Source organism: Colossoma macropomum, unplaced genomic scaffold (genome assembly GCF_904425465.1).
Source record: "Colossoma macropomum unplaced genomic scaffold, Colossoma_macropomum, whole genome shotgun sequence".
In the NCBI taxonomy this organism is placed as follows: domain Eukaryota; kingdom Metazoa; phylum Chordata; class Actinopteri; order Characiformes; family Serrasalmidae; genus Colossoma; species Colossoma macropomum.
In genome coordinates this window covers 17575804-17602824 of record NW_023494789.1, presented here as the reverse complement: position 1 = coordinate 17602824, position 27021 = coordinate 17575804, and the positions used below count along the sequence as shown (strand labels likewise).

Sequence of the window (27021 nt, the reverse complement as noted above, 5' to 3'; positions counted from 1 at the left end):
CTATCTTTCTCTTTTTCATTCTCTTTTGCTTTCTACACTATCTGTCTCTTTCTTTTTTCTCTCTCCTAACTCTCTTTTTCTCTCTCACTGTCTCTATCGTGCATGTTCTTTAGCTTTTTGTTTCCCTTTTTCTGTCTTTACTTTCTTTCTCTGTCACCCTTTCTCTCTTTCTTGCTCTTTACTCTTTACTCTCTTTCCCTCCCTTTTCTGTCGCTCTCTTTCTCTCTTTGTGTTTCCCTTTTCTCTCTCTTTGCTTTCTCTTTACTCTCTCTTTCTCTCTCATGCCCCCTTAAGTCTTGTGCAATATTTCCTCTCTATTGCCTGAAATATATCAGGTCATTCTCTACTCAGAGAGAGAGAGAATGCGCGCGAGAGAGGGGGTAATGGGAAAGCACTATTATAAAATATAAGTGCGTGTGCACACGTGCCCTGCTGATTTCTCAAGATTGCAAAACACTTTCTCAGTCAGGCACCCAGAAAAAGAGAAGCTTTCAGGTTTTAAACATGAAATACTGGATTTTGATGCATTGCTTGTTTACTTATTTAAAAGGAGTGCTTGAAAGTGCATCGCTTCTTCTCTCTCTGGATGCATTTGTCCTTTATGAAGGGGTGTGTCTAACCACGTCCCTTTGAGTTAGTGTGAACTCTGTCTGTGTGTGTGTGTGTGTGTGTGTGAACACCAACCCAAACCCTGACACACTGCAGATGATGGGATGTTGCGCGTTTTTGAGTGTGCAAGCCACTTCCCTCTGGAGGCCGGAGCATTGCTCCAGATTAATGCCTTCATCTACCTGTTTGCAAACTGTTTTATTTTATGCTGGTTTATGAAAGTTCTGGGTAGCTCTGGCAGATCAGAGATGAAAGCTTTAAGGACTGTTATCTGATGGTGACAGATTTAGTGGTCTAGCAGAACTTGCACGGTTGTTAGGAGTATTATTTTCTCTGTATCTGTTTTTGATCTCTTCCTTGTACAAGTAGATTATCTTGTCTTCTCAGATATATCTCCTGAAGAATTAAACTTCTACTCAGTGGTTGTTTTGACTGGAATGAAAGGGTGGACTTTTGCACGCCTGTATTAAATCAAAATTCTAAAAGTTCTCTGTACAAATAGCATTTCATTACTAGTGTTTATTAGCATGCTATACTGAAACACTGTACAGAAAATGTAGTAGTTTCTCAAGTTTCACGACTGCCTTCATCATGTTTGGTGAGTATCTTTCAAATTTACAGTAAATATGAAATGTCTTGTAGCATTTGCTAAATATGTTGTCAACCCTGCAAGCAGTCTATGTAGTATGTCTTACTAAAATCAAGCAGATAAACACATGCCTCTTATTCAATTTTGGTTAACATGGTTAATCAGTAACATAGAAGCCTCTGACTCCACACTCTGGCAGTATGTAGATTATTACCTGTACACTGCTTACATTTTTTTTTCACTTCTGCTGCGGTGTGGCTGTGTGAAGAAGCCAGCAGCTCACTGGCCTTTCTCTCTCTCTCTCTCTCTCTCTCTCTCTTTCTATCTCTCTCTCTCTCTGACTTGTGTATGCAGAATGAGGAAGTTCACCCTCGCGTTTGTGGCAGCTTCCTTTTTAAGCTTTCGCCTCTTTAACAGGAAGAGAGAGAGAGAGAGAGAGAAAGAGAGCCAGAGTGAGTGACTGAAAGAGAGAGAAGGAGCAGTAGTCTGACGCAAACAGCGCCATGAAACGGGCCTTGAAGGGACACTGAGCGCGGCCTGGTGTCCTGCTGATCGGCCCCTGAAGCCAAAAGCCCAGTTATCAGGTGGTGGTCTGCAGAGCGAGTTATATAGGAAGTGATCGGTGGACAGGATGTCATCCCACCAGCCGTGGTACCATGGCAATATCACGCGTTCCATGGCTGAGGACCTGCTGTCCAAAGAAGCCAAGGATGGAAGCTTCCTCCTCAGAGACAGCGAGTCCATACAAGGAGCTTATGCCCTCTGTGTGCTGTGAGTACTGCAGTTACTCCAATTACAGCCAAAACTACCAGCTGGATCAGTATGGTAGTGCTGGCCAGTTTACGGCCTTTGGTTATAGTCACTTTCATTGTTATGCTATTGGAATAGAGAGTAAAGCCATGGATGGTGTAGCCTAAGCTTTTTGCATGCCCTGACAGTTACGTAAAGTGGTCCATAGCAATGCTAAGAGTTAACTAGAGCTGCATTCTGTGGCTCTTCCTCACCAGCCGGATTAGAATCAGGAACCTAAAGCAACCCGACAGCTTTTTCCTCCCTTTTTACGAGGAAAGCATAGCTGTGGTTCCCAAGAAGTGATGCACTCTCAGCTGAATCAAGACCCCATAAGACAAGATGATCATGCAGTAATAATCTTTTGGTGCCACTGTTGGAAAAGCCTTTTGCAACTCACTAAAACAAAACCTGCTTTGCAAACTGCTTTACTTGATACTAGTAAATATTCTGGACACCGTCCACTCTGGCATTTACTTGCTAGTGTGCTGCATTGAAATACTCCATGCTTGTAGTGGCTGCTCGAGTCTTTCTGTCAGCTACCTCTGTAGATATATGCAAAAGACACTCACATTGACTGAATGTCCTTTGCGTGTACAGTAAATATGAAATGTTCTGCAACCTGTGCTAAACATGCAAATGCTGTCTACTAATAGAAACTAGCAAACAGACAAAGGACCTGAACTGCAGCTTGTCACTTAGCAGAGAAAGCAACAGTGTGACACTTCACTATTGTCAAATATCAATCAACTATATATAGCGGTCAGTGGCTAAGCTGCACAAAGTGTTGCACATGTACAATAGTGTCAGTGCTTCCTGTCAAAACCTTACAATAGTGTCTTTCAGTCTGAAACCTGAATGTAAATTCAATGGCTTACCATGTTACAGATGGCGTATATCTGCTATACATGAATTTAGTTGCTTTAATGTGCCTTAACTGAAAGTAAATGTTTGGTTCATGCAGGTACCAGAATTGTGTATACACCTACAGAATACTACCCAATGAAGAAAAAAAACTGTCTGTGCAGGTAAGAGAACAACAGAAATGCAGACAAAGGTCACTGTTACAGTATGAACTTTACTGTGTCTTTGAATAGAGCGGACTGGAACTGCTAGGGATAAGATTGAAAGGCGGAACATTTTCATCACTAATCACTCTGAATTGTTAGTTGCAGTTGTCACCTTAGGCCTACCTGCTCTGATGGAATTTCTCACTCACTTTCACAGTTGTGATGCCTGATGACAATTTCGAGCCGAGAATTTTAGCACATCTTAGCACTTTAGTTTGTGAGTCAATATCCTGGCTTTTTTCATCGCTTATTCAGAACCTGGGATACTCATAGTATATTTTATGCCATTTACAAGAACTAATTTCTAGAATGAATGCCTGCTAACTGAAAATAGCATTGCAGTGCAGTTCAGACTACAGTGATTGGAAATGTGTGAAGTATTGAAGCTCACAGAATTTAGCTGGAATTTAGATTTGCTTGCAGTCAAGTAATGCTTCTTTTGGTTGTGTGCAGATAACTGCATCAGTATTCTTGCTCGCCCACCATCAGTGACATGCATAGTAGTAAAATCAGCAAAGGAAATGGTTTAGTCTGCCAGTACAGGGCAGTACAGAAATATATAGCGCTGTGCAAATGTTAGAGACCACCCCTCATTTGTTTAATTTCCAGTAAAAAAGGCCATTAAATACAAGATAATACAATAACAGAAAACTATATTCATTTATTTATACCGGTACATTTATACTGTATGTTTATACATATGCATATTTATATGATATTTTAAACTAAATATAACTTAAATTTTTTCAGTTTTTAGTGTGTCTAGCCATTGTCTTTATTGCAGCTTCCTTTTTTTAGGAGGCCTGCTTTCAGTTTATATTTTTTTTTAATTAATCTGCAGGGATATTTTTCCACACCTCCAACATTCAGTCTTAGAAATTGGTTGTGTTTTCTGCTCATCACAATCCAAGTAATTTCAAACACACTGAGTGATGTTGAGAGCTGGGCTGTAGGTTGCCAGGTCATTGTTCTGAGAACACCAACAGCTTCTTTGCTTGATTTGAAAATTTTCTACTTTTTTGTATATTTATTTTTCCTTTACAGTATGCACTATAGGAGCATATAGAAACACAATGTTTCATGGCAAAAAGACAATATGGTGGAAAAGGCATGTAGGAAAAACAAATGATAGTGCAGACATGCGTATTTGAATGCTTCACTATTATTCCAGCAGTAGTCAAAGTATACTTGGTGGATAGATAGTAGATACGATGTATCTATATATTTCTTTTAGAAAGAGAAAATGGTGTGAGAAGATTTTCTTTTTTGAGCAATGCCATAGAAAAATTACTTTTGGTTCCCTAAAGAGCAGTGTTTGAAAAAGACATTTGTGAGTGTGAATGACCTCTTACACATTTAAAGAACCTTCGAAATGTAAAATGGAAAGGGAAGGATCACCCTTAAATTGGTAGAGATAAATGTTCTACACCAATGTAAGGGTTATTCCTAAAACCTCTACATTGTACTGAGATTCTTCTAACTTAAAATGGTTCTTCACACTCACACATATCATTTACAAAGAACTTTTTTTTTTTTTGAAGAACCACCCATTGAAATGTTTTAGGGAACCAAAAGTTTTTCGGTGGAAACACTGCAGAGACCCCTCTGTAGTGTTGGCACCTTTATTTTAAAGAATGAATCCCTGGTAAAATGATCTTTAAAAAGACAATTTTTGAATTAGAAAAAGAAAATTAGAAAAAATTTGAAAATCAGAAAAAATGTGAATGTTAAGTGAGTCTGATTTTTCAGGATCGGCTCATTGCAAACTGAAATACCAGCCATTGGCTGTCACATCGCTTATTAAAATATTGCCCGTTTTGACAACAAGTGGCACCGGACATCCAGCATCCTACAAACCATTAACGGTTTTGCAAACACTGTGTTTTTTTTTTTCTTGAACATGTGACCTTATGGCAGTTGTCAGTTCAGCAGCTGTGGACTGGCGTGTGGGTGTCTTGTCAGATAGGGTGCACCTATTCTACCCTCTGCAGTGATGGTTTGCAAGCACTGGGCTTACAGTGTCTTATTGCAGCTGCAACACCACTTGCTGCTTTTATTCAAACTTGCACTGCACTGTCCATGACAGGCCAGCTGCTAAGCATATGCTAATACACCACAGTAAAAATAGAAATCAAGTGAATGCAATCAGGATTTGAAGAGGTACTACTTTTCTTAACTTGACTTTGAAGAGCATGCATCATTGTAGACATCATTTAGTTGGTGCTCTGTCATCTTCAAGACTGTAGAAAGCCCTTTAATATCTGTGCGCATTATACTTCTTCCTCTTTCAGCCCCGCTGTGTACCACAGCTTCAGTTTTAAATTATCCTTCAGCGTGGGCGTAAGGCAAGCCACAGGGTTCCTCTTGTGCTAGGCCCTTGATGGAAAGTTTCTGAAATACAAGTTTTCATATCTCATTAGGGTTGATAAAAAGAGTAGTTTGTACTCACCCTGGGTGATACGGTGAAATATGTGAAAAATGTGTGGGAGGCGTTCGCAAACACAGATCCGCTCTAGCTACTCCTGTCAGCCATGTTGCGAATGGGGCCGCTAAGATGGACGCCACCCTAAGTTAAACGCTACGTCCTAGATCAAAGCGTAAATTCCACCTTTTTTGGAAACGCTGTGTAAAAAAAAAAAAACAACATTAAATGATGTGCAAATAATTTAAACCATATATTTAATTGACAATAGTACAAAGACAACATTTGATATGTTTAAACTTGTCTTAAATGTTTAAACTTGTATCTTACAACTAATTAGGTTAATTAGCAACAGGTCAGTAACATGTTTTGGTTAAAAAGAGCATCCCAGAGAGGCTGAGTCTTTCAGAACTAACGATGGAGAGGGGTTCACCACTCTGTGAAAGACTGTGCGGGCACAACAGTTCATATCATTCATCATTCACTGTGCATAATATCAATAATAGATTCAGGGTGTCCTGAAAAATGTCTGTGTACAAGGGACGAGGCGGAAAACCTGTATTTGATAGCTATGATCTCTGGGCCTTCAGACAGCAACGCGTTAAAAACAGACACGATTTTTGTAGTGGAAATCCTGCGTGGGCTGAGGAACACTTCTGAAACACAGTCTGTGAGCAAAGTTATTTGCTGCATCCACAAGTGCAAGGTAAAATTCTACCATGCAATGGAGAACCCATATATAAACAGGATCCAGAAACACCTTCTCTGGGCCAGAGTTTTGAAATTTGCAGACACCTTGTACTCCAAGCTAAAAGAGAGAGGGCCCATCTGGCTTGTTATCACCACGCAGTTCAAAAGCCAGCATCTGTGGTGTGGATTGCATTAGTGCACATGGCATGGGTAACTTGCACATCTGTGAAGGTACCATTAATGCTGCATGATATATACAGGTTTTGGAGCAACTTATGCTGCCATCCGGATGAGGCTTTTTTCAAGGGACGGCCTTGCTTATTTCAGCAAGACAATGCCAAAACACATTCTGTATGTGTTACAGCAGCATGGCTCTGTAGTAATTGAGTCTGGGTGCTAAACTGGCCTGCCTGCAGTCCAGACCTGTAGCCCACTGAAAATATTTGGTTCATTATGAACAAAAAATGAGCAGCTGAAATCCTATAACAAGCAAGAATTAAAAACATTTCACTTTCAAAACTACAGCAGTTGGTCTCCTCAGTTTCCAGATGCTTGCAAATCAGAGTTGTTAAAAGGAAAAGGTGAGGCAAAATGGTGGTAAACATGCCCCTGTCTCAACTTTTTTGAAATGCGTTGCTGGCATCAGATTCAAAATGGGCATATATTTCTGTGAACAATAAATTTTCTCAGTTTCAACGTTTGTTATGTTGTCTTGTTGTTTTGTCTATTTTCAATTAAATGTAGTGTTTAAATGATTTGCATATCATTGTATTCTGTTTCTATTTACATTTTCCACAGCGTCCCACCTTTTAAGATTGTAAAAGCTTTGCTACGTTGGTTGGCTAACACTTTATTTTGAGAGTTCACTGCCAATGCTTTGTAGATACTCACCTTGTTTTTACGTTCTAAATATCTTAAATGAACATTAAGTTGAATGAATAGATTCTTTTAAATATATCTTTAAATCTAAACCTAACTCTAACCTTAACCTTAAAAAATCGAATCGTAAACCTAACACTGACAATCATAGTGTTGTACAAGATAGTTTAGCAGTTAAAGCATTTGTACAAAATATACCATTACTTTGCATTTTTACAGCAGACATTCTTATCCAGAGCGTCTTAAAATGTAATCATGTTATAGAAAGGCAAAGGTAGAGTTGGAGTCTTGGCCAAGCAAATTTTAATGGTATAGTATTGGATGCTTGCCCAGGTGGCGATCAAATCCCATGGAGGGCACTTGGAGGGCAGTGATATTACCCACTACGCTTATACTGAATGCCTTGTCTATATTTTTTTCTAATTTTTCAGTATTTAGTGTGTCCGCTCTTTCCCCTTTTTATAGCTTCCATTCTTTTAAGGAGACTTGCTTTCATTTTTCCAGGAAATCTGCAGGGATATTATTTCACACCTCCAAAGTTTAGTCTTTTTCTGTTTTTTCTTTTTTGTCTGTTTCCTTGACAGCTACACATCCTTTCAGACCTTTAGTGTTGAGTTGTCTTCTCTTCGGTGTGAAAGGATGGACAGAAACACCTGTGGATTTCAGAGGATTTGATTGTTGCATGGCTGTTAGGAGTTTCTCTGTATATTTTAATAATTTTATGAACTCCAGTTTTGTAAACTTTGTTTGGAAATATTTTTTTCATTTATTTCCACTTTCCCGTCTTTATGCAAATGGATTATTTTATATCTCCTAGAATTGGGTAACTTGTACTTAATGTACCATATGTCTGTATAATAAATATAATAGTACTGTATGTGTGTATTATCTAACCCCAGCTACCTCAGCCAATGGGGGATGAATTTTTTTTGAAGTTTAAGCCTTAGCATCTAACTTCAGGCCACGAAGGCCACAACGTACAACAGAGGTTACAGATCAGATTCAGGCTATTTGTGCTATTTGTTTCATTTCCTGTGTGAGTTTTGCTCACTTCATAATCTCATAAGCTGAACCACTTTGCCTGGCATTCAGTTCAAAACACCTCTAGCATTTACACAGCTCAAAATATGTGCTTATAGTTATTAAGTGGGGCTAAGATTGATCAGGTGACTTAGTGATTATAAAAGTTCATTAAAACTACTGGGTTAAAAGACAGGGAGTAGCTCTTGTAGAATGCTTTTGCATGAATTTCAGGTAATGAACTGGGTCAGTATTACTTTGAGTTTATAGAAACGAAGGCGAGCTTGACCTGATTTTAGCGAGTGAGTTCTAGAATTAGGCAAATGTTGAGGGCTCGCTTTGACCACTTGAACACTGAGTAAGCAGCTTTTCTTTCGGTTGTTTCCATAGGTATGTAGCATGTGCTTGTGCTGTAAAGCCACCAAAAAGGTCTCTCTTGTTTTTATAGGCATCGGAAGGCGTCCCCATTCGGTTCTTCTCTGTGCTCTCAGACCTGGTGGAAGCGTACTATAAAGAGAACATGGGTTTAGTCACACACCTGCAGTATCCCGTACAGAAGGAGGAGGAGCCGGAGGAGGAACCAGGTAGGAGACATGACGGTTTCTTAAGCTTACTGAACAGAGGCAAAACATAGAGTTCATCTAATCACGTGAAATGATGCCTTCTCGATTCCTCACTCCTGGAAATTGATCAAAGTCCAATATCTTTAAGACAGTTCTTTGAATTGAGGAACTGAGGAATCGAGAGAGGAGGCTTACAGACTGAAGTTTCACAGGTGCATCCTATGCAGAAGTCTTTTATATTGTAGCATGGGGCGTAGATCTACAGTACATCTCCACCCTGTGTAGTTATTGCAGTTAATAAGATGTTACTACAAAAGAATTTTCTAAGCCTCGGCTGCTCAAAGAGAAACCCCAGCTACCTCAGCCAATGACAGAGCAAATTTTTTCCATATAGTTATTAGTCTTAAATGGACCCTGGAACTTTTTTTGAATGTACAATGAAGTTGATAAGGTTACATCACAGATCTTGTCTTTGAGCCGTTTTCATTCAAATACAGGTCAAAATAGATTTATACATCACTGCCTTCTGTTTTTATTTGCATTTTACCAACTGTCCCAACTTTTTTGGAGTTGGGCTTGTACGTCAAAATATAATTTTGAAATATCCATTAGTCTAGATGTATTTCTGTCAGTTATTTTACAGCGTATATATCTGCCAATACACATATGATTCAGATGTCATTGTGAATCCCTACTTTTCACACTTCTTAGCCCCAGATTTTGATGTTTCTTTGTTATAGTACTCTTAGTGTAGTCCGGGTTGGAATTCTTCACCAGGCTTTCTCCACTCAAAGAATCTGACATCAGTTTGATGTTGTGCTAAATGCTCAATGTTGTGTTTCTTTAAACAAATATAATTTTGTGAAATGTAGTGGAACTTGATGAGAGCTAAAGATGGAGGGTCGTAGTGGGACTTGGTTATATGCATGTATGTTCAAACTTACTACATGGTATCTGCTTCACAGCCACATGGTTTCATGCTTTGATTATGATAACAGTGCCGTTAATTTCTGTTCCCACAGAGGCAGTCAGCGTACCTCCTCTTCCACCCAGAAACGTCCCGGCCAATGAAAGTCGAGAGTCCCATGCTGACCCTGGCAGGGCAATAGAACCGAGCCGACCATCCGTCTTGGACAGTTACCATCAGCGACTGCAACTCGTCGATATGTCACAGTACTTAATGACTTCTACCATAACTGAGCTTGTTCTTGTGTCAAGGAGAAGCAGTTTTTTTTATGAAAGTAACTTAAAGGGCCCATATCCTACATTTTTCTTGTATGTTCAATTTATTAGCTGCGTTTATATAGATGTGTGTGTGTATATATATATATATTACATTGAAATTGTGCACTTGTGCACTAAAATGTTTACATAGTACATCAAACTCTTATTTCAAAACAGTGAGGAAAATTCAGTTTTCCATGAAATGGGCCCTTTAAAAAGTACAAAAAACACACAGCCTTTCCATAATTAGTGTAATTGTGCACATTCTCTGCCAATCACTTTTGACTGAGCTGTTCGATATCTTGTAGCATCTCTGAAGAGCATCAAAAGGCAATCCAGGATTATTTTTGTTCAGCTGTGAGTCTGGATGCTGATCAGGTTCAGAATGGAAACCCCACCCTCCCCAACCTGAAAAAACTTGTCATGACCATCTGCAAGAGCCTCAACAGGTAAACTTGAGATTTTTGACATTGCAAACCAATCAGCACATTTAAGATCTAAAACCAGCACATCATAATATCACTTAATTTCACATCTTACCTTTTCTAGTGAGATTTCTCGTACACTTCCTGTTCTGGAGACTGTACAGAAACTTGTAGACCAGCCTCAGTCCCCTGGAGGTGGGAGACTCAGGGGACAAGTCAGTGAACACATTCAGCTTCCTTTATGAGTTCATTTGAAAATAAAGACATAAAAATACAGTGCTGTGCAACAGTCAGAGATCACCCTTCATTTTTTTGAATTTCCAGTCAAAATAGCCACTAAGTACAAGTTACTAATTTTTAGAAGATATAAGATAATTCACTTGAAAAAAACAGGAGTTTGCAAAACTAGAGTTCAAAAATTGTTTGAAAGATATAGACGGTTATGGACGCCTAAGAACTGTGCAAGACCTAGTAGACCACCCACCAGATAAACAGCACTTAAAGCTTTTTTCTTTGAGAGAGAGGAGAAAATCAAGCTCTACTCTTGCTTCAGCTCTAACAAAATATCCAGAGGTGATTTTGTCCATCTTTCCACTGTGAGAAGACAACTCAACACTATGAGTCTGAAAGGATGTGTAGCTGCCAAGAAACTGTTACTGAGAAAAGGACAATAAAGAAGAACATTTGCAAATCATGCAAAGAAGCTGCTGGTATTCTGAGAGCAATGGAATGCCCATGCCAGAGTCCAGGCATCAGCCTCATTAAATGTGTTTGGAATTGCCTAGATCATGAGAAGCAGAAAATGTAACCAACTTCTTAGACTGAACTTTGGAGGTGTGGAAAATTATCCCCTCTGATTTCTTTGAAAAACTGAAAGCAAGTATCCCAAAAAGAATGGAAGCTGTATAAAGGCAAATATAAATATATGTTTTTAATTCAAATTGTTATGTAATTGTTATGTATTTAAGTATAGGTTATTTGTATCTGCAGTATTTGTAAACTGAAAATTAAACAAATGAAGGGTGGGCTCTGAATTCTGCATAGTACTGTAGATTTTTTTGTAATATAACATTGTTTAAAAATATGTAGATTATATTTCTGTTTTGCTTTGTTTTAGCTGTCTGTGGATTCCAGCCAGTCTGTGGCTTTTAGGCTGGAGCAAATCACCAAGCTTATATATTCAATAGAGGACAAGGTATGACTTCAGTTTGACTTATATGATATAATTATTATTGTTGTTGTTGTTTGTGGTGGTGGGGTTAAATAATATCAATTATTACTATATTTTATTATTAAGAATTTATTTAGCATTTATTTAGCAAAAATGTATTTATCTAACATGATTCTTGTGTTTAAATTGTTAATATTGTTTGGAAGGATTTATTGACAACCATTAAATACATTATCTATCCCTGTTCACAGACTAAGAATGCAGTATTTGAATCTGTTGGTTATGACGGAGGCCACAGGAAGTCACTTATACCACCTGTAACCTTTGAAGTAAGAGACACTTAAACATTTATAGAAAAATAAAATAATAATGTAGTACATAATGAGACATAAGGGCATGACTATTATTGTTTCTTACATATGCATGCATACATGTATATGTATATATGTGCTGAGAGAAAACACTGTTCACTGACTGCTCTCTCGTTGTGTTACCTCAACAAAAACATAAATGTATTCCACCTCTAGTAGTTAGCTTTCCAAAGCCACATGCAAATAAAGGGGAGTGGCGGTTAACTATGTGCAAGATATTATAACACTGCATCTGGGTGGTTGTGAACAATTTTGGCACCTTTTTTATGCAGAATCTCTCTAACTTTTCCATGTGTTTCTTTATGTTGTCTGTGCCGTCAGGTGAAATTAGACTCCCTTGGCATTTCAAACAAAATGTTCCTAAAAGTTGACGTGGAAGGTGGGAAGGTTTACTTCAAGAAGTCCAAAGATGGTCCTGAGGACAAATACTTTGTGCACAATAAAAGTATGTTTTTTAGCAAAAAAACATGTGAAAGCATTTTATTAGGGATGCACACTGATATCAAGGTCATATCAGTATGGGCATCAGTGTCAGTAGAAAACTATGAACCATAAAATATACTGAATATGAATATCAGCCCATAATTCCCATATTGGTGCAATCCTAGTTTTTATCTTTTGTAACCACAGAGAAGCTAAATATAGTATTTATTTCTGTTGACATGGTGTGTCATTTTGCTGATTCAGTTTTCTTGGGAAACAATTCCATGTCATACACTCTTAAAAAAGGGCGCTTCAAGGGTTCTTTAGTAAAGAAATTGGTTCTAATTAGAACCATGAGCAATCAAAGGACCCTTTGTCTGATTAAAGAGTTCTCTGCATCATGAAAGAGTTCTGGAGGAGTTGATGGAGAATGAGCTGTAGACAGTTCTGTAAACAACCTTTTTGAAACTGGTTCTATATTGCACCCGAAAGGGTTCTTTTATTGTTACGATGTCAAGCTTGACCCTTCATGATGCAAAGGGTTCTTTGAATGTTCATGGTTCTATAAAGAACCATTTTCTTTACTAAAGAACCCTTGAAGCACCACCCAGTGTAGGATTCCCATATGCACAAAAAGGGTGTCTTTTCCAATCTGTTAATTTATTGTATACATTATTAAACACTGGGGTATTTTTAGGATGGTTCTGAGCATTACCATGAGTGAACTTAACCAGAAGCAATGACTAATGGAGAAATTGCTTGCAGTCTTGCAGTTGGTGAAGTCCCAGAAAATGCAAACCAAACTAGTGATAGTGGTGGAGACGGAGAAGGAGAAGACTCAGCGCAAAGAGTTTGTCTTTAATGACACAAAGGTGAAGTTCCTATGCATCTGACATCACTTTAAACCACTAAGAATGTGTGAAAACTTCACTGTCTTCTCTAAACATCTGTCCTTTTGGTTTGAGTCACGTGGCACTTACTACATTTATTGGTTTAGGGGGAGCAAATTCTACATTATATCAAAACGAATGCAAGAAAGGTTAAATCAGCTTATGCTTGTGTATCTTTTTGTGTGTGCATATGTGCATGTGGTGTTTCTGTGTTTCCAGAAGAGAGAAGGCTTCAGTCAATTGCTTCAGCAGATGAAAAACAAACACTCAGGCAAACCTGAACCAGATATGATCAGCGTCTTTGTTGGCACATGGAACATGGGTAAGGCCTTCATCATCACTCAGCTCAGAATGTAACAGTTCTCACAGAGGAACATCAAACGATTACTCCCACAGCTTCTTCACATAAAGTACAGAAACCAGTATGCTGTGTTTCTGTGAAACAGATAGATGTTCATTCAGTATTTCTTTTATCATTTGCATTAAACTAGGTGCAAACCTCTGCTGACTCAATGCATTACTTATAAACTTAACTGTATACCTACCCACAGGAAATGCAAACCCACCCCACAACATTTCATCATGGTTTCAGTCCAAGGGTCAAGGGAAGACCCGCGACGACACGGCCAATCATATCCCTCACGACATCTATGTTATTGGAACGCAGGAGGACCCACTGGGAGAGAAGGAATGGATAGATACAGTGAGGAGTACACTCAGGGACATCACCAACATCAGCTTTAAACAGGTACATATTTGTTATATTAATTGATCTATTCTACATATTCTACCTTCTTGTACACTTATCTCTTATCAGCAGTGGCAAACCGTGACTATTAGATCTACTCTTTCAGTACGGGCCATACATGTCAAAGCGTGTAAAAATGATGAAAAAAAAATTTCTTTTAGCACCTCAATGGAATCCTTGTGGAGTGTTAGCGCTAAGCTAACCGTGATTCACTTGAACATTTTTTGGCTGTTCTAGATTAAATGCAGACATTTCACTTGAAGCTTGTAACAGACATACTAACGTGTTTACCTTGTTATATCTTTACGGAAAAGGCCTGGCATAGAGCTGTTGCTGTTTTCCATTTTTAACATTTGACTGAAGCGCATTGGTCAGGCTCCCACGCATACCTGCAGTCAGTGACATATGTAGAGCTTCCACAAGGCCTAGAGTGACATTTTATTCTCATATCTCTAATATAGGTCCCATCCATTGTATATCAAAACATGATTTCCTATTTATGTTAGTGGTTAGTCTCACAAGATAAGCCTTCAAGTTAGCTTCTAACCATTGGTAGAGCTCACTTGGCTGTCAACAAAATACCAAGGGGAAAAATCCTTAATGGACAGTTGTCTGTTGGGTGTTTCAAGAATTTTATCATTTTGTTTCCATAACTTAATAATGAAATAAGAGTGTTACTACAATGTTTGCAGAGTTTTATCAAGCTTGATGACAATTATATTAAATAAAAAAATGAGCTACAATTGCAGAAATGTACATTTTTATTTCTCAGAAATCAAGGCCCTAAAAGTTTCTCACTGATCTTCACTCATTGTGCGTTTTATCAGGTCCAGTTAACGTGTAGTTGCACTAGTTCTAAAGTTACAGATTACTCATCTGTTGTTGCACAGTTTTATCAGCACAGCAGTCAAACTGAGCTGTTTAAAAACATCCATGCTGTGCAGCACACATACACTTCATGTCAGTGTGACTGTGGTGCTGCTCAGTGGTGGTCTTATGGGAGCCTTGAACATTAAAGAACAGGGTAACAGAGAAACAAATGGACTACAGTTTGTAACTGTAGAACTACAAAGTGCAGCTCTGTGGTAAGTGGATCTGTCAAAATGTACAATGAGTGCAGATTCAAGGTAGGTGTACCCAATAAATTGGCCAGTGAGTGTATGTATGGTGTCCTTGGGTTTGATAATCGCTCTTTTAATTTGAGTAAAGTTTCACTATTACTGTGTGTGGACATATCACGTGTAAGTTTAACATCATAATGTTGAAACCCGTATTTAAAATAACACCAAACATTACTTGAGAAAGCAATGTGTCTTGAGTCTTTTGATGGACAGAGTGAGAGACAGTGGTTCAGTTGTCAGCCCTTGTGATGACTCACACTTTACTTTGTCATTGCTTATTCCACCACAGGTAGCCACTCAGACGCTGTGGAATATAAGAATTGTTGTTCTCGCCAAGCCAGAACACGAGAACCGAATCTCGCATGTCTTCTCTGACAGTGTTAAGACTGGAATAGCTAATGCTCTAGGTCAGTAGATCTCAACCCCTTTGGGACAAATAAAGACTAATCTTGAAGGCTGATTAAACATGACAGGACAGCATGTCAAGCACCTTTATTTGTGTTTGCTTTCTCAGGAAATAAAGGAGCAGTTGGGGTTTCCTTTATGTTTAATGGCACCTCATTTGGGTTTGTCAACAGTCACTTGACCTCAGGGAGTGAAAAGAAGTTCAGGTAACCTGCAGTCAGTCACGGTAACGTACGCATTTGAACAACAAACTTAAAGAACTGAAAAAAAAAACTTTAATCAATGTTTGTGCTTTTGCTAGACGGAATCAGAACTACATCAGTATTCTGCGCTTCTTGAATCTGGGCGATAAGAAAGTGAATCCTTTTGACATTACGCATCGCTTCACACACCTCTTCTGGCTTGGGGATCTGAATTACCGGGTTGATTTACCACCAGGGGTGAGACGAGAGAAATTTGTGTTTATTTAGTACCAACTGTATTTCACTGTCACTTTAAGAAAAGATGTAGTAGTTTACCCTTAATCATAACCCCAATATAAGACTGTTAAAAGAGTCATAGAGCAGTAAGCCACAATAGGCCTGTGAGAAATATCTCACGAAACAAGCATGTAAGACTGATTAAGACAATGAAGTACAATATTCTTTACTTTTTAGATTTTTTTGACTTTTTAGATTTTTTTTTAGACTTTTTGCAGTTTTAAAGTAAATTGTTCAGTAAATATACTTTAATATACTTTAGGCCTGATACTGAATATTAATGGTAGAGTGCTTTAGCCTGTTAGCTATCTTTTAGCCTGTTTAGATTGCTATGTTTTATCTTAGTTGCTAAGAAAATAAGTTGTCAGCTTCTCTGTGTTTTCTTCAGCTATTAGTACACTCAGCGGTCCTTTCAAGCAGCATAACAGTCCATTCAGTCTTTTTAGCGACTTGGCAGTAATACAGAATTCAGTTGTTGTTAGTAGTTGTTGAATTTAGAACAGCTAGTCAGATTTTAGGACCAGAACTGTTTCACAAATAATTTTTTTATGAGCTGTTTAAGAAATTACCACAGAACCTGGGCTATGAACTATGGACAGGTCCTAACAGTTTTTGGAGTTAGTTTGTCTATGTGGCAAGAGGAAGCCTTTGCCTCAGCCTGTGTCATCAGAAATGACTGCTTTCCAGACATTACAATGCTTATCCATAAATAGATAGTTATTTATCTGTCACACAATTCACACATCAGTTTCGTTATGTTAGTATTACCACATAGACTCCCACTCTTTTACTTCTGTTTCAACTTTCTGGTTTAATAATGCAAAGCAAAACAGTTATTGAGAATGTTTTTATGTTTAATTTAACCGAAGAAGCAAAAAAGGGAATTAAAAAATAGAATAAACACTCAAATGAAAATAAAAAGCATGTAAAAGTGAAAAGATCTATTTATATGTTTATATGTTTATGCATTTATATGGTAAAGTTTTTTTAGTACTTTTATAAGGGTAAATTTACAGTGGACCCCCCAAAAAAGGTTCTCTTGGTTTGACATTTTGTTTCCCAACAGGGTGAATGATGAAACTTTTTTAAGCATGGAACAAATATCCAAATACTTTTTGGGACCACGATAGGCTTTCACATGAACTCATCTCATTTGTCTGCAGAGCCTTTTCACTCACTCTTCTTTTGAGAACCGCTGTAAGAGAAAAGTTGCTGTTGTGGTTGAGGGAGCACAGAGGGTGACCAGGGTGTGAAACCCCGAGCAGTTCCCTTATTCGCTGAGCTTCTGACATCAGCAGACAGGAAGAGACGTTTCTTTTTTGCATTGTTGTTGGCTTTTTCCAGGAAGCAGAGAACATTGTGACGAAGATCAAACAGCAGCAATATCAGGAACTGTTGAGCAGAGACCAGCTGAACATTGAGAAGGGCTCAGGGAACATCTTCCTGGACTACGGTCAGAGTCAGCCATTAACTTAGAGTGCGCTGTACAAAAGAAGAATAGTGCACTGAAACAATAGACGTGTGCTCTGAAACAAAAGAGTAGTGCTCTGAAACAAAAAGGAATGCACTGAATTTACTTGATTCAAAAGTGTGCAACATTTCAGTGTAAATAAAATATTATTTATGACAATATTTTTTATTCCTGTGGAAATTATTTGATTGATCACTACAAATCCATTTGTGAAAATTGGACCAAACAGCCAAAATGAAATTTAGATCAAATCATTCAGCTCATATTATTATAGTTTCCTTAACCCGACCTTGTGTTCTTAACATTAGTTACTAGATGGCCTTTAATTGATTGAAAATGTCAAATATGATCTTGATGCCCTGTTGGACAGTAAGATCTAATATCCACTCATTCTCTTTTGTCATTACAGAAGAAGAAGAGATCACCTTCCCCCCAACATATCGTTTCGAGAGAGAAACTCGTGAAAGATATGCCTACACCAAAGCCAAAGCAACAGGGGTACATTAAGTTTTTATACATCTTTTGTTGTATATATTTCAAGTTAAATAAAGCCAAAATGATATACAGCACTGTGCAAAAGTCAAGAGACCAACTAAACACAGCCGAGTAGTTGTTCATTTTTCAGGAGATGTTTCTGAGGAGATCAGATATAAGTAAAAGGAAGGGAAAACTTATAGGAAAATAAGTTAAAAAACAGGAGACTTTAAAAAATTATATTAAAATATAAGCTATAGAGAAAATGGGGCTCCAGACAACTGTACAAGACCTGGTAGACCACCAAAACTGTCACCATTAGATAAACAGTACTTAAAACTTGATTATTTTAAAACTTTTTGCTCTAGATCTGAAAAAATCCACGTGTTTCTGCCCATCCTTCCACTGTGAGAAGACAGCTCAAAGCTATGAGTCTGAAAGGATGTTTAGCTGTCAAGAAGGCTCTACTGAGAAATAAACAAAAATGAGGAAAGGAATTTGCAAAACAAACAAAGAAGCTGCTAGTGTTCTTAGAGCAATGGACTAACCACCCTAGAGTCCAGACCTCAACATCACTGAATATGTTTGAGATTACTTGAATCGTGAAAAGCAAAACATTTTACCAAATTTTAAGGCTGAACTTTGGAAGTGTGGAAAAATATCACTGCAGATTTCTTTCTTAAACTGAAATCAAGTCACGCAAAAAGGTAGGAAGCTGTAATAAAGGCAAAGAGGGTACACACCATGACTTATGATATATGATATTTATTTTTATGTGTATGTATTTTTTTTCTGTTAAATTTGCACTTCTTCTCTTTATCCTCTTGCTGAATAATTTTTACTTGATGGCCGTCTTGACTGGAAATTAAACAAATTGAGGGCAGTCTCTGCCTTTTGCACAGTACAGTAGATTAAACAGATGAAATTTATACTTTCCTTTTGTAGACCACAGGCAAGGCTGCAACAGCTGTATTGTGTTTCAGCTATATAATTCTCTTTTAAATATTGAATGCCTCTCTCACTTTCCCCTCTTAAATACCTGTCTTCAGACTAGATTTGTTTCTAGCCCTAGCTGAGTGGAAAGTACTGAGGTTTCATGCAAGCTGAAGGAACGTATTGAGGTTTACAGACCTTAGTGTGTGTAAAATATACATGCAGTACTTTCCTTCATACCCTTTCTTTGTCTCATGAATAGACCAAATATAACTTGCCATCGTGGTGCGACCGTGTGCTGCGCAAGTCCTATCCCATGGTACACGTGGCCTGCCACTCATATGGTCAGTACACTTTACGTTCAGTGCTTTGTAATGTGGAAAATACTGCAACACTTTACAGTTAAACACCTGAACCATTTGTTATTGTTCAACTTAAATTATTGAATTCTTTCAGGATGCACCACTGACATCATGACAAGTGACCACTCACCTGTATTTGCTACATTTGATGTTGGTGTTACTTCGCAGTTTGTCTCAAAAAATGGTAAGATATCTTTCCATGTATACGGTACCACAACCATCAGGGATTACAAGTTATTATTTTTTAATATACACATTTTAATTAATTATATAATGATATACAGTTAAATTATGCATATGCAGATAATGATAGTAATAATAATCATAATAATAATAATAAGCTTCGTTTATATAGCACTTTGGTGACAATATAAAGGAAGAAACAACCTAAAGTGTGTTAGTAAGCTGTTGAGCCACCATGAGCCACCAGAGGGACTTCAGTGTGCCTTGGCATAGGTTCTACAAGTCTCTGGAATTGTATTGATTTGCAATGACGTCTATAGGAGCCTAAACCATGCCAGCCTAAACTGTGCCAGCATAATGCATCCTTGTTGTAGGGGTAAAGCATTCAAGCCTTTACAGTTTTCCTTACGTACTCCACACATGCACTTGCCCACTTGTGGAGAAAATTGTGAAGTGATATGACCATATCACTTTTTTCCTCATTTCTGTATATCAGTGTGTATGGTTTTTACACCACTGAGCTCTTAAATCTGTTTCTACTGAAACACCAGCCGGTTGAGCAGTCTATGTGACTGAAGCTCCTTTCGTCCATGCTTCAATGATGAGCATGTTGTCGGAGTCACTTAGATCTTTTCCTTTTACCACCTCGATCCAAAATCGAGATAAAGTTGGCCTGTATTTCACAGGAGATATTTTAAAAAAGAGAATGGGAACAGTTGGTTGCATCAGTTCTAGATACAGCAGGACAAACTACATGAAATGAAATACTTTCATGAAAAATGAATCAAAGCACAGTGCAATAATAATGAATAATAAACCTTGTTTTTTTTCCCTTCAGATCCAACAAAAGATTCTCAGGGTGCCATCAAATTCATGAACTGTGTTGCCACTCTTATGACAAAATCCAAGACAAAGTTCTTCATCGAGTACCACTCAAGCTGCTTGGAAAGTAAGGACACCGCTGTTTTACATTGCTTTAAAGAACAGCAGTTCCACTTGTTATAAAATCTTGCAGCTAAATATATATTTTTGTTTTTTGTGTTATTTCTTTTAATTCTCATTTATTGAATGTTATAGAATTTGTTAAGGGTCCTGACGGAGAGAATCAAGACTGCAGAGAGGGTTTCATAAAGGTCCGATTTGGAACACAAGTAGAGGTAATTTGTTGTAAATTGTTTGGATCATTTGAAAATTTTTAACATAACATAATTTACTATCATGTAAATCGACAGAATGTTTGTATTTCACCAGGTGGAACACCAGAGTAACACTTTTTTTTTTCAACCTTTTTACAGCTCACTCCCATCATTGCAGACCCAGAATACTTACTTGATCAGCACATTCTCATCAGTATAAAGTCTGCAGATAGTGATGAATCATATGGTAAGTTCAATATGAACAGACATTTTTATTGTATGGCTGTGGTTTTACCGCTTGCTAATTGACCCTGTGGTACATCATTTGAGAAAGTCATTTGAGAAAGGCATTTAACTGGCTCTTAGCTTTGAGAAACTCTAGGCTTGCTTAGTTTCTTCTGTTCACAATGTCCCATTGCATTAATGCACATTTTTTCCCTGAATATTGTGCTGTAAGACTGTACCTGTTTTTACCTGTCTAATCTGTCTCCAGGTGAGACGTGTGTGGCTCTGCGGTCTGCAGAGATCGCCTATACTGAGTTTGATGTCATACTCACGCATCATGGAGAACGCACAGGTACGCTGACGGGGGGCATTCAGCTGCGCACCTCAGAAGGGAAACAGACAGAGAAGCTGTACGGTGAGTGAACTAACCTCCATCTTGATAGCTTCATTCACACTCATACCTGTTCAGTAAGCCACTGTATATATACCTACATTCAGCACTGCTTATTTCAACCTGATATAGCACATTTACTTCAGATTCTCACTCAAGGGGTATAATGCAGATATAATGACTTTAGGGCCCTAGGCAAAGAGAGGAATAGGGCCCCTCCTGAACCAAATAGGGCCCCTCTTAATTAAATACATTCCAAATAAATCACAGTATCAGATGATATTTAAGTTACCTAAGCTTCCTGATTGCAGCTATTCTGTGTTTTAAAAAGTCTTACAGACCTGAGATAGCTTGTTTTTCTTCTTTTAAAATCACACTGACAGGAGCATGATAATCGAAAATGAAACGCAATATCACAGTGTGCCGATATAGACAGTACAGTCATATGCAAAAAATTGGGTGCCCTGGTAAAATTATGTTTTGTTGATTTTCTACGTGAAAATAAGTTAACACATCCTGTACAGAGAAAATAATTCTGCACATTGTATTGCACAATTACTGTTTATTACTAAATTTAAGATATAAGGAACAAAATTAAAAAAATTGTGGCCTGTGCAAATGTTATTGCACAATTTATGTTTTTCTTTGCCAATATGTTGAGCTTAGACAATACATAGAAATTGTGCACTGAAGTATCATATTTAAGTGTGTTCCCTGTAGAGGATGTGTTATCCTTATTTTCCTTTTGAAATTCAACAAAACATGTAATTTGACCAGGAGTATTTAAACATTTGCATACAACTGTTTATGGTTCAATGTTATCCCATTTACACTGTCTTTCAGATAACTTCATTTTTTCCATTGTTTTACAGCTTTCTTCTCTGTGATCCTAACAGCAATGAACTCTCTATGAATGAATGAACTAATTTAATATTGTTTAGCTAAGAAAAATTTTATGGGCTTACAAACTTACTGTTGGCCTTAACACAGTTACATAGTTATGTAACGATTTTGATTTGTTTGGGGAATGGGGGCTGCATTGACAGTACTGAAAAAATCACTGTAATAAAAACAGCCATTTTTGGCTTTATATTTCACCATAGCTTGTTTAACATAAATACATACATCTACACTTTTATGTGGCCCTTGGCTCTTGGGGCATTAGTAAAGTTCTGTCCTCTTCCCCTCATCCATGTTACCTTTCACACTCCCAAAAATCTAAACAGGAGAAATCAGGAAAAAAGTCTGTATGTTATGTTTATTGATTTTATGCTCATAGAATTATACATAGGAACAGGTTAATATCCGATTTGATCACCTGTGTTTTCTCCTTTGCAGACTTCATTAAGGTTGGCGATGACTCAGGTGCCAGTAAAGGCAAATCAGGAGACAACAGCAACAAGTGAGATTTTGTTCATCCACAAATCCATATTTGATGCATTATTTATTATAGCTAATGGCTGTCTGTGGTAAGGGCTGGGGTTTGTCAATAGTAACTCTGCCAAAAGTCTGCTTGAAATCAGATGTAACATACTGCTATAATAGCGTTAGACGCTGCATGGTTTTGTATTTCATGTTTTCGAAAACAAGCAATGATTCTTATTATTACAGGTCATTTATGGTCTTACCCACTGATATTAGCAACCCCAGTTATATGGGTGTGGGCTACAAGGGCAGCAGCGTGTCTTCTCGAGTAGGGGCCTCTGGGCATGGAGCTAAAGATGGGGGTTCTGGGAACATGTCCCCAAAAAAGACTGGATATGATCATTCTGTGTGCAGCCCCACAGGCAAGACCTCCAGTCCTGTGTGAGTACATCCAGGCATGGTCTTATGGTCTTAGCCTGTGTAGTTGCTTTATATATATATATATATATATATATATATATATATATATATATATATATATAAAGCAAAAAATATATATATATATATATAACGCAAAATATATATATATATATATATATATTTTTTTTTTTTTGCTTTTACATGACGGCTCCCCTTCCCCAGGCCTCATTAGTCAGGATTGTTTTAAGCCTTTGTGAAATAATATATGATTTCTGAATTGTCTGAATTGATAAAGTGATCAAGTAATCAATCATTAATTGTTTCAGATCTGAAGATGGTCAACCACCAGAGATGTTTGACAATCCTCTCTACGGCTCGATGGGGAAGGCGCGATGTGGCAAGGATCAGGAAATTTCCCGAAAAGACCACTTGTCCCCCTCAGAAATTTTTGCATTCCCCAAACCACCAGATTCTGACAGTGACCGTGTTCCCCCTGTCCCGACACCTCGCAACCGCTCCTTCACCTGCTCTGAAAGCAAACCACAGAATCCTTCATCGGTCCCCACCGCCACCTCCAGCAGCAGCAGCAGTCTACAGCCTCTGTCCTTCACCAAAAAGCCTGTAGTGCCCTCCCGCTCTGAGGGAGGCATGATAATGTCAGGGAAGCCACCTCTGCCGATGAAAAACCGTCAAGACCCACAACCCCAGCTCAAACCCAGAGACTATAGAGACAGCTCAGAGTTACCCTGCAAGATACGGCCACCCACCAGACCCGGTCAGCCTCTGCCCAAAGATGGTATGATAACATGGAAGAAAAAGTTTGAGTGTGAAGAACTTCTTAAACGCATGTAACAAAAGTTCTACACTTACTTAAGGGTTCTTGCTAACATCTTAACATTATGTGGAGGTTTTTAAACTTTAGGAAGTTTCTTCATGCTAGCACATCTCATTTACAAAAATGTTCTCTAAAGAACATTCACAGGTTCTTTAGGGAACCAAAAGTGGTTCTGTCATGGAAGGGAAGCCCAAAGTGTGGTCTGTGAGCCAAAGTTGCTTCATGTGGATGTCTGATATGGTGTGTCAGAACAGACAGACAGATAGAAAGAAGCTCTTTCTATCTGTCAAAGAAGCATGAGGTGCTTTTCCTCTAAAAATACTGTTGTTGGCACACGTAACACATTAACATACTTCTACAACTCTCTGAGTTTAAGCAATCATGTAATATTGCTCATATTTCTCTGCTTTCAGGGCATCATGAGACACAGCCTCCGAAGACGGGTCGTCCACTGAAATGAGTTTCTCACCTCCAGAAAGCCTTCTCTGATGGTGTCCTACTGTTCTGCACGAGCAAATATGACATCATTCCAGACGAGGGACAAAATACGCCCAGTATTTGTCCCTCGTCTGGAAAAGAAGCCCAGTGCTAGCTGATGTAACCTGATATTTCCCCATTCTTGCACAAACTCTTCTTTTCTATCATGTCAAATTGAATATGTCCTGAATGTATGGCGCACACAATTTATCAGTTTTACCAGTTTTTATTTTGTGAGATGGTGCGTAATGATAAGCAACACTTGTTCAAAGACAGGAAGATTAAATCCAGAGAAGCACATAAGTCTCAGGATATTTTTGTTAATTACTGATGCAGATGACTGATCTTCACTGGCCTACAGTTTTTTTTCATTTCCTTTTTGTTACAAGGGAACTACTGGCTAAGCTGGACCATCAACATGAGCCAGTTTTTTAGAAACAATGCATAAAATTGCAGTTTAGACCCCAAATCTGGACTGATACTGTAATTCCCCTGATGCTGTGCTGAGGAATAGTATAAGGAGAGAGTAATTTATTAAGTGGAACCAAGTAGTAATGAAATAACCATTTTGTCATGTCACATCATTTTGGAATTTCACAAGTCCTACCTGCACTCTTACAGGTGCTTTTGGAGTGGTGCCATAGAAGATTTTGGTTCACTACTGAACTTTTCAGTGGGTAGTTCTTTAAAGAACGATAGAACCATATATCCAAGCCAAGAACCATTTAAGAACCTTTATTTTTTAAGAGTGTGAACACTCCATTATTTCTGGTTTTAGAAAGAAAACATCCATATTAGACCAGTTGTGATCAGCTCATCATCAGTTACCTCTTGTGCATTTAAACCTTGCATTAAAACTCATCTCAATTGTGTCTTTGTCCGCCGCCCACAATGTGTTTGGAGTCCTCTTTTTCTTCTAGCTTTCTGCTGAAGCCAGCTGTCAAATTTCCACTCGAAATGCAGCCACACTGCATCCTTGATTACCCAAGAAAGTGTCTGATCATGTCTAGCAATTGGGAGTAAACAATATGAGACGTTTGCAAGGTTTGTCTGTCTAAGCACTAGTTTCTTTGGGTCTTTGATTACATTACGGTTGTGGATTACACTGTTGTTCTGTGTGGATCCCTACAACCGCACTTGGGGGAAGAATTCAGTAGGTTGAAGTTGCAGGTGTTATATCGTCGCAGTCCAAAGAAAACCATGTATCTCCATTTTTTGCAATTTTAATTTTTCTACATCATTTCAACACACCAGCTGTCCTTTACGTTGTGTGAAAATTTCATGATGAATGGACCAATAGAAATGCTCTAAAATCACTTGGAATGAAATCTCTTTACATTAACTTATATTAAAAGGTAAGAGTGTTTTGGCCTTCTTCTGCAAAGTTACTATTTTGGACATACTTGTATTTCTTTTAACAGTGACTTTATTTTTATTGAAATGGATAGTCAGTCCTCTCAATAGTTCGTTCAGCAATCTCAGTCAAATGATCACTTTTTCTGGACATCTCATATTATTATCCACAGCATTTCTGTGGCATTTCTTTTTCCAGAACATGACTCTCTCTTGGTGTACAGGATGAAATTGTAAAAACCAGCTCGTCCTGTTTTTTCGTCATCAGAGTAATGCAGAACTCTGGTAAGTCTGTCTGCTTTCAGAGCAGCGTTATCTTTGTAAAATTTCAAAGTTTACTCACTTCTTTTCGGTCTCCGCGTTTTCAAAGGAACGATGAGAACGTGTTACACGTCCAAAAACTCCGATCTAGAGGGGCATATTTGACATCCGTCACTCAAGCAGGTCTCGATAATCAGACTCCGGATTTTTATGTAGTAAATATTTTTATTGTGACAAAAAAGATTGCATTATTATTAGTGGTAATAGAAACAGTCTGTACAGAGATCATCTGTATTGAAAGTAATTATATGAAAGCTGAGTGTAGGTTGAGGCTCGGTGCCCTCGGACCTTTATTATTTATTGCTATACTATCATCGTTTGGGATCCTTTTGGTCTGAAACAGTCAACAAAGGCCGCTGTATAGTTCTAATACAAAGTGATGTTAGTCAAACTTCTAAAAAAAGAAATAAATAGAAAATAATTTTTTAGTTGTGAAAGCGTCATTTGCTCTTGGTAAGTAGCCAAAAGTGCACAGCTGTAATAAAAATTTAAAAATAGAAATAATAGAAAGCGCTTTAACTGTAATTGATGCTGTTTTAGACATTTTAAATTCATTGAAGTAATATAGCTTAGCCACTGTTTTTTTCCGTTAAGGTAGTTTATTAATTCCATATTTATTTTTTAAAAGATAGTGTCTTACAGAAATGAATCCCAAGCATTACAATTACATTTTATACAATTTTATTTAAACAGTACAGGGCTATATATAAATTTATATTGAACCTATTCAAATGAAATTATGATACATACATCCACACGTAAATAACAAAGCAAATTAAATTTAAATTTAGATAAATAAAATAAAATTTAATAGATAAAAAATGAGTAAATAATGAAAAATGTGAACGGCATATAAGTCACGGCTATGATCTATGTTACCCAGCAGTGCTTTAACAATTCCTTGTAACAAGAGATTGGCTCCCCGAGGCTAATAGGTTGACTGATGTGGAATTACTTTGTAAATGCTGCCTTCTGCTGGTGAGAGAGAGGAAACACTGCGGACAGCTCAGGAAGAAGAGCAGTACTGACAGTACTCATTTCTGAGCGCTGGGCTGGGAAACTTTAACAAAAAAAACTGCAGACGCTCGGTTTCCTGTGAATACTTGACTTTTATTTTGAAAGAAATAATTATAATTAAAATAAAACTAGATGAATGTTTCATCATGAAATGGACCCTCTGCTTTTTT

The 27021-nt window shown here is 37.8% G+C and overlaps 1 protein-coding gene across 2 annotated transcripts; it reads left to right on the top strand.

Annotated features, from left to right (window-relative positions):
- Positions 1-1504: 1504 nt before the first annotated feature.
- Positions 1505-25032, top strand: inpp5d (inositol polyphosphate-5-phosphatase D). 2 transcript variants are annotated; one of them, XM_036570370.1, is made up of 27 exons: positions 1830-1969; positions 2952-3015; positions 8517-8652; positions 9654-9804; positions 10164-10304; positions 10405-10495; positions 11398-11475; positions 11703-11780; positions 12144-12267; positions 13011-13117; positions 13355-13457; positions 13687-13883; positions 15294-15411; positions 15519-15615; positions 15711-15849; positions 17233-17341; positions 17769-17857; positions 19029-19110; positions 19223-19312; positions 20150-20260; positions 20389-20468; positions 20607-20694; positions 20941-21087; positions 22402-22465; positions 22675-22869; positions 23175-23644; positions 24097-25032. In XM_036570370.1, exons 1-27 carry the CDS (start codon positions 1830-1832, stop codon positions 24141-24143), a joined length of 3336 nt encoding a protein of 1111 aa, XP_036426263.1. In that variant the 3' UTR covers positions 24144-25032. The 2 variants fall into 2 exon arrangements, with proteins under 2 accessions (XP_036426264.1, XP_036426263.1); XM_036570371.1 differs by lacking the exon at positions 22675-22869 and having other exon boundaries at positions 1505-1969; positions 24097-24333.
- Positions 25033-27021: the final 1989 nt, after the last annotated feature.